General features: G+C 41.7%; 1 protein-coding gene across 2 annotated transcripts in view; it reads right to left on the bottom strand.

Moving 5' to 3' along the window:
- Positions 1–1,043: 1,043 nt before the first annotated feature.
- The window catches only part of mtcl3a (MTCL family member 3a), an 18,152-nt gene continuing 10,722 nt past the window's right edge, over positions 1,044–8,473 (bottom strand). The window contains exons 4-8 of one of the 2 annotated variants that reach the window (XM_020596595.1): positions 5,993–6,532; positions 5,686–5,765; positions 3,823–5,563; positions 2,974–3,010; positions 2,803–2,891 (exon numbers count right to left, since the gene is read on the bottom strand). In XM_020596595.1, the coding sequence (XP_020452251.1) occupies positions 2,981–3,010; positions 3,823–5,563; positions 5,686–5,765; positions 5,993–6,532 (2,391 nt within the window). In that variant the 3' untranslated portion in view covers positions 2,803–2,891; positions 2,974–2,980. Of the gene's footprint in view, positions 2,892–2,973; positions 3,011–3,822; positions 5,564–5,685; positions 5,766–5,992; positions 6,533–8,473 lie in introns of both variants that reach the window. The other variant, XM_020596593.1, reaches the window with a different exon arrangement.

Genomic DNA, 8,473 nt, shown 5'->3' with positions numbered 1-8,473 from the left:
TTACTTGTATATATTCAGTTTAGTGAGGCCTGCAAAACTTGTTATAATTATAATAAAAATAATTTTAAAAGCCCTGTTCAGGATAAGCAGCATTGATAATGGATGGATAGAAGTTAATAAAAAGAACTAACACAACACCTGTTACCAATTGTGTATAATTACTTATATTATAATTATGTATTATGATTTCTAAACAGTTGCAGTATGGGTCAATCAGTTTTGGCCAGGAACACAAACACTGGCAAAGATTATTGGTAAAATAATAAACTACTGTAAAAAGTAGCTGCACATGATGGCAACCAAGTAACTGCAGCCACTCTGTGCTTGCATGATAAAATACAGATTGTTGCATGACTTCTTTCCACTGTTCTAGTGTTTTAAGCAAAACAGATATCAAAACAATTAGCACTGGTTATATAATGCAAACTGTTTCAACATCTGGAAACCTCCAGACTTGAGCAAAGACCAGTTCTGGGAATCAACAATTCTGCACAAGCTTGACTGAGGAAAACAGGGTGAGACAGCCAACACGGAGGATGACAATATTTATATCAGCACTAGGGTAGGATTTCTGGCACCGTAACACTGTTGCACCTGTTTTTTCAGTCAGCCTAGGGTACCCAGTTTCATAGTGAGGGGTTAGGTGGCCATCCCTCCTAGGAACATGGTTGTGTGTGGGCATGTGTTCATTTGTATGTTTATGTAAGTGAATCAGCTTATAGTATGTGTGTGGAAAGAGTTGCAAAACTGATTTATTTACCAGATGGCAGTACAATTCTGAACTAATAGGGGTATTTTCGTGTTGTAGACAGGCAAAGAAACTTGAGAGAATAAAATGGTGCTCATTAGACATTCTGTTGTAAACAAAATCGCACATTTAGAAAAAGAATGCATACAACATTTATGCATATTTATATCTCTCTCTATATATCTATACATCACTCAGAGGAAGAGAACACAGTGTCACAGAGGACATTTAAAGGATTCATTTGGTTCTTCACAGTTGTGAATTGAACAGTCACCTAGGACTCCTCTTGATGCAGTCACAGAAATATTTCTGTGCAATGTCTCAGTGATGTTCAAAACATATTAAATTATTGCTCCTCATGTAGGCTAAGGACTGCATAGGCTAGCATTGGGGCATAGCAACTGCAATGGCAAGGTTAACTTACTGCAGCTTGTATTGGAGCTTACTGGAAATAAAAATACAATATACAAGTTTAAATAACACTAAAAAGGTTTATCTACATAGCTACTTCACTTCTGTATCATTACATACCCTCTATAAAGTGTTACGTTGTACTGATAGTTATATTTCACAGTGGGTTTAAGGTGTCAAGGAAAGATTTTTATAAGTTCTAATTATAAGGTCTAATTATTTGACAAACAAGTCAGTCAAAGCTGCACAGCATTAAAAAACACATACACTGAACTGTGAGTATGTAGTACAATAATGCAAATGCCAATAGTTTAGTGTGACATGAAAAGAGAAGAGAAATTGTTACGTCCTTATGTTTATTACACAAAAAAAACAGTAAAGGCATCACCTTCTTCATCATTGACCACTCTGACCTAAAAAGAAAAATGACTCAGCTGAGCAACATCCTGACATGTCACCATACAGAGTTAGTAAAAGTAGAAAAAAACACCTTTCAAAGCATTGTTACTTCAGTTAAGCACAAGAGCAGGCTGTCATGTGTGAGGCTGAACATATATTTTGATAGCAACACATTAGAACAGTAAACATAAATGCCATTACACACAATGTATTTAATTTTCAAATCATGAAAATGCATATAAAGAAATCAGCCTTTGGTACAAAGTTATAAAAAAGGAACTCACATTTTAATCTATCTGATGATATCAAGTAATATTATTTTGGCTTAATCATGATAAAATGTAAAGCCAGTCAGGAGCACAAAGCAAAATGTTTTAGTCACAGGAAAGGTGCAGTCCAGGTGTGTAAGCTAGGTAATATTCAAGAGGGCAGAAAAGCAGTACTGCTTCATTCAGCACACACAGAGTGATGCTAGGGAAACCATCTGTCTCTGAAACCAACAGGAGTCTCTAATCTGTGTGTGCAACATATTTTATGCAATGCAAAACATGTTGCACACAGAATCCACAGTACATATTAAATCTATTAATCTTGATTTTACGTGTGTAGATCGCTTGAATATAAGCTAGCATCACTTTTAGGTATAAGTACTTTATACAGAAGAGAAGGAGTAGTGATTAGTCTGTTGTTGGCATTCTGCAAGGCTTCACTAGTCAAGACTAGAATCCAGACCTGAGCAAGGGGATCCATTCAGATGGTTGGCGTGAATGTATGAAGCATTGAATGTTTCCTTGGAAAGCGATGTTTTCACTGTCCTCTGAGGATGCATGATGCCAGCTTGACCAGAGCATACCGCTAAATAACCAAAGCTGCTTCAGGACCCTTTGCTCGCCGTCCTTGGTCAGTTAGGCTCTACTAGATGCCACATACTACATTTTAAAGATGAGTTGTTCTAAAGCACTTCTGAATCTTTAGCCATGGAGAAGCAGTCTGGGTTTGGTATGTACAACAGTAATAAAGGAAAAAAAAGGACAAGTCCAGAGGTTGTCACTGAAGGCTACTGGTTGTTTCAAACAGACTGAGGTGGAGATCAAATGATGACAGTCTCTATGTGAAAGGCATGTGAGTAAGTAAAAGGCGAAGTGTGTTTCTGGAGGCGGAAGGACGAAGGCACAATGGGCGTGGTAGAGGGGGACGAGGAGGAGGAGGAGGAGGAGGAAGAAGTGGGGGAGCGGTTGGCCCATCGGGAGGGGAGACGTCGATTGGCTGGACGGGCAGGCCTTGAGAAGTGCTTCTGGATGGAGGAAGAGGAGACCAAAGACTCTTTGTTGTCCTGTAGAGAAATAAATGAATTAACATTTAAGATTATCAAGATGTTCTGTCAGCAGTCAAATTCAGGCACACAGGTACTTTACATTTTTTTCACGTGTTCCATCTGTAGTCTTCTTGACCCTAGGGAAAACAATAGGTACATTTCAAATAGAAACACAAATAAATTCAGCATGCTTATGAGAAAAGGTAGATCCCATTTCTTTTGGTCAAGAGGAGAACATTTAAACTACAATACTTTCCATGGTTCTGCTGCCACTTGCCAGCACTTCAGAATCACCTAATTAGATTTTGGACAGTAATCCTCAGTTGAGGCTAAACTAAAGTGGTGTGTCTAATTACATTGGTGAGGTCAAATTAAAGTAAGTTGATCATCTCTCCTGCAATTTCTTTAACATTTGCATGACTTTAAAGCAGCATAATCACTTTGACTTTCCCATTTTCATGGTCTGCCAAGGGCATTTAGTCAGCTGGCTTTTTGCAGATACTTCTGTAATTACAACACAAAGGCCAGGAAAAACACTTCCACTACGAGGCCCATGAAAAGACTGTAGTATAAAAGAGAAGTTGGTGAGGATGACAGACCTCCTGCCAAGATTAAACCTTATATGCTATACCACCCATTCCTTTTGTTAGAAGCCTTTAAGCAATGGGCTGAACCAGATGCCATGATTATAATGCAAGCTTTAGTTTGCTTCTGTCTCATAGCACCTACCAGAAATAAACAATAATCCCTCCAGAGCTGTCCTCAGTCAAGGGCAAGCTTAGCATTTCATAGTGAAAAGGAATGTATTGTGCAGGTTCAGTCAGGTCCATTGGAACTGGCCTTAAATTAAATATACTTCAGTCAAAACAAAATGCAGACTTACATACTTTATTTCAAGACAATGTTTCTAATGTGAATACAGACTATATATATATCAGACTCTACCCACCTGCACAATAAGCTGGATCCCTTTTCCACCCATGGCATTGTGACTGCTGAGCTGAGCATGTGTGGAGTGTGATGTGTGTGACATCTGTTTGTGTCTCAGAGCAGTAGGTAAGGGCAGAGGGTCCATGTCCAACATGCTCAGCTCTGTGACATTGTCTTCCTGCCTAACGTTGAGTTTAGGACTTGGAGTCGTCTCATTCTGTTGGCTCTGGTTCTGTTGAGCCCGAGCTGCACTCTCATAATTTTTCAGAATCCTTTCCACTGCCCCGTAGTTAGATCTGGATCCCTCAGGACGTGGGTATGCAGCCAGAGTGAGAGGCTTCCAGGGGTGGTCATTCATCATTCGAGGCCCAGGCCTAGAGAAGTCAGGCTGCAAAGGAGGAACAGAAACATGCCTTGGCTGTGCCTGATGCCCTGGCTCTGTCATCTGTCTCTGTTTGTTCTCAGCAGACAGCTGATGGAGTGAGACACCCATTCTGGCTGGCTGAGGCTCTGTTTCATTCTTAGCGCTGGAACCATCCACATTCTGACCTGGCTGGGTATTTGGAGGGAAGAGAGGCTCAGAAATGAGAGCCTCTGTGGCTGCTCTCTCTTGTGTTTTAATGGAGGGACTCGTTGTGGCTTGAACTATGTGCCCGACCTCAAAGTGGTGTGTAGGACCCTGAGAAGATGTTGCGTTGGCCTCCCTGAGTCTAACCAGTGGCTGTTCAGGCAAACGTTCAAAAGGGATTTCTTGATTCATTCTGACCTCTTGACCTTCAGGACCACATGTCATTCGCCTTGATTGGTTTTCAGGGTTGTGACTTGTGGAGAGCTCGGGATGCATAACAACATCGCTAGTGGTGACATCAGCGCAATGTGGCTGAAATTTAGTCTCCCTGGAAGGTAAAATGCCATCTGATGCTGTATGCACTGGTTGGCAACCCACAGTGATAGTAACACTGCTTTGTTCCTCTACCCCATGACCCCTCTCAGCTTGAAACAAAGCTCTGTTGAACTCAGCTGTTTTTTGTTCCAGCATGATGTTTTTTCTGGAGTCCTGGAGGTTAGGGCTGGCAGGTGGTAAACCTACAGGGAATTCTTTGACAACCAGAGGTGTCTGTAGTTCTGGTCTCTTTAAGTATTCAACACCAGGACTGTAATCTGAGTGCAAGGCTTTCCCAGCACTCAGTATGTTGACTTCAGAAAAGCTTTTCCGTACTGTCCCATTTGTAGACAACTTACTGCTACTGAGCTTGCCTGTATCACAGGACCAGTGGTCGTGGCAGCAGCCCATATTACACTTAGGGTTAGCAGGTACAGAGCATGATGCCAGCACACCATCTATGAAAACCTTTCCTTCATTTTCTTGTAACATAGCTTCAAACTTCCTGACAATGGATGGGCTGCTACACTTTCTGTCCAATAGAACACAAGGGCTATGGCACTTCCTCACTGTCATCACAGGGGATTCTGGGATGTGGAGTTCTGTGTCTGGATGAGTCGAAGTGCTCAGATTCCAGGAGGAGGTGCGAGGAGGAATGGGTGGAGCAGCTGTATCAATGTCAGAAAGTATTCCGGGGCATGTTTGTGTGCCTGGATCAGTGGCACTCATTCTCCAGGATTCACTCTGCTCTCTGTTGCCTCGCCAGGTGTTATCTGGTGACAAGTTGATCCAGGCTTCCCTCTCCAAGGCCTGGAGGTCATTGTAGATCTGGCTGAGGTCACAGGGAGTTTCATTCTCAGGAGGTGGATAAAGCTGCCTGAAGCAAATTAAATGACATTGAGATTATGTATACAAACACAGTCACGCCTCTGCTTGTTGTGATAGTCATAGTTCTATGTTGGTGCCAGGAAGTTTACATAGCAATGGAGATTTACTGACCTCTTATCTTCGCTCTTCTTTCTGATCTCATACTGGTAGCTACAAAGCTCCTCGCTTACACGGGCTATCTCCTTTAGAGCCTGAGAAACAGACACTATTAGATATGTTGGACACTATTGACTTCTGGAGTACTGTACAAACAAAATGACAAAGACAGGGATAGAGGAGGGAGAACTGGAACACTGATGATCAAACTAGAAGTATTTGATGGCAGAGCAAAGAACCAAAGACAAAGCAAGCAAAAAAAAACACACCAAGGTAACTTTATTGTATATGAATATAGTGTTTTTTGATTTGAAACACTTACAGCATTAAGAGCAGTGGTGTTCTTCTTCTTGTCGCTGCCATAACTCAGCTCTGCACAAAGAGGACTTTCTTGTGGACCAACTTCAACACTCTTTTCATTCCGCTTAGAGCGATTTGTCTGTGGCACTCCACATCCAGGGGCTCCATGAAAAATTGCTTCCAACTCTGTTGTAGGTCCAGTTTCTTTACTATCAGTGACTTGCTGCCAAGTACCTCCGATTCTCAATTCATCCACCATTTCAGGTCTGGAATGGCCACAGAGGCTATCTGCTTGGAAACAATTGGACTGGTGGCCATCACTGCCACCACAACAACCACCACCACTGATGTTTCTGTTGTGACCAAAGCCAGGTAAGGGTGGGTGTCTCTTTGGTTCTGATTGACTGCTGCTGCTGAGCAGCACAGAGTGGGAGTTTTCACTGAGCAGACTGGAGCCTGAGCTGGTAGAGTGTATGCTCAGCCTGTGCACAACATTATCATCAACCTGCCTTCCACTGTCCAGTCCAGTCCCCTCACGATTGGCCCTCACTTCACAGTACAGCTAGAAGTAGGAGGAAGAAATAGGGATCATCATTTTTCAGCTTTACTGCAACTTTTATGTTGAATGTAGCAAACATTGTATTTCTATCTTTTTTTTGGAACATGTCCTTTAAAGATGAATTTCAGGACGAAATTTTGAATTAATTTATCAAAAGCTAATATTACATGAAATAAATCAATTCTATCAGTCAAAAACACCAAATGTAAAAAAAAAACTATTACATGTGCTCCTTTATTATTTTAGGGCGGCACGGTGGGGCAGTGGTTAGCACTGTTGCTGTGAGGCAACAAGGTTCTGAGTTCAAGCCCTTGTTTGTCTCTGAGTATCAGCCCTGTGATAGACTGGTGACCTGTCCAAGGTGGACCCTGCCTCTTGCTCCAGCCCCCTCCCTCCGAAAACCTCCTCAAGATAAGTGGTATAGATCATGTGTGTAACACTGATAATATGTAAATGGCATAATAACAGTACTACATAATCATAAACTAATGTGGAATCAGGAGTCAGGCCAGACAGCTTAATAGCAAAGTTTATGATTAAAACATTCAAAGAATTCTTTTAAATAAAATTGAATAACGGCTTGCCTCCTACCATGGGATCTTAAAACAGTCACTATTTCATGTTCACTGAGCTCTCTTCTCATCACGTAATGTCTAGAAGGGTCTTTTAGCTTGCTTTTACTCCTCTACTGTTTCTCGCTCTCATTTTCTAGTCCCTGAGGGTCAAATGAGAGCCATATGTTCTTTTCATAGCAAATTGTTCCAGTGCCTTCACACTCTGTACCACTACTTGTGAAAGGTTTCCCTCATTAAATGGTAAATGGTAAATGGTCTTATACTTGTATAGTCTTTTCTACACTTTACAGTACACTCAAAGCTCTTTCAGACTAATAAAGAGCCCATGGCATGCTTTTCCTTGTTTTTTGACTTATCTACAATGTTACAACAGTGAATTATCATCTTAGACATGACTTTAAGCTCAAAAAATTTGGTATTTGTATGTTCTAGCACTTCTATGCACAGGCAACTCGGTTTATACACATCTCGCAAACTCTCACTCACGGGAAAAATACAGGGCTACATACAATACTGCTTGTCCAGGAATGTTCATGTACAGGGACTTGTTGTTTTACCTGACTAACCTACAAGCAGCCGGCCTGTGAAGCCCCCAGCAGCGGTGAATGATCACCTCATCTATACTGGATTCCCGCAGAGCACAGTACTTGTTTGTTTTGACTGCTTGAGGCCCGTGTGTCTTCCGCATGTGATGTGTTGCTGGTTAAGGAATAGATTTACGACCTGTGATGTTTTTGTCGGCAGTACACTACCTGTTGGAATTAATTTCACTACTTTGAGACTGTATGTGGCGGTGTGGAGGAAGACCCAGAGACCACCGATTGGATTTACCAACCTTGGAGCTACTTGAAAGGGAGAGATGTTTCCACTACTCGGTGGGACTTAACGGTAAGTTTTAAAAAAAACACACGTTGTCTGTTAATGCCTTGTTTCTCTAAGGTTAGAGAGAATTGTTGCAAGGCTGGAGAAGTTACTATGTGTGCATTATGCCAGTTAAAATATGGGGTTTCTCAATTACCCGCTTTGTTTAGAGTGTTATACATCTCTTTTCATCGGCATATATATCATTATTTACCTTTCTTTGGAGGAAAAAATCAAATTAATCAGTGCCGTTATGGTTCATTGTCTACAATGGATTGGCGACCTGTCTTCGGCCGATTGCCAACCGGCACTGAAGCTAACATTTTTGTTTCATTATAAAGTAAATACATTCTGGACAATAAGCTAACTTATTTTTTCCATCCATCCATCCATTTTCCTCCGCTTATCCGGGACCGGGTCGCGGGGGCAGCAGTGTAAGCAAAGATGCCCAGACTTCCCTCTCTCCAGACACTTCCTCCAGCTCCTCCGTGGGGATGCCGAGGCATTC

Source organism: Monopterus albus, unplaced genomic scaffold, assembly GCF_001952655.1.
Source record: "Monopterus albus unplaced genomic scaffold, M_albus_1.0 scaffold31.1, whole genome shotgun sequence".
NCBI lineage: Eukaryota > Metazoa > Chordata > Actinopteri > Synbranchiformes > Synbranchidae > Monopterus > Monopterus albus.
Note: the sequence above shows the minus strand (reverse complement) of the source record. Positions and strands in the feature narration are given on the sequence as shown.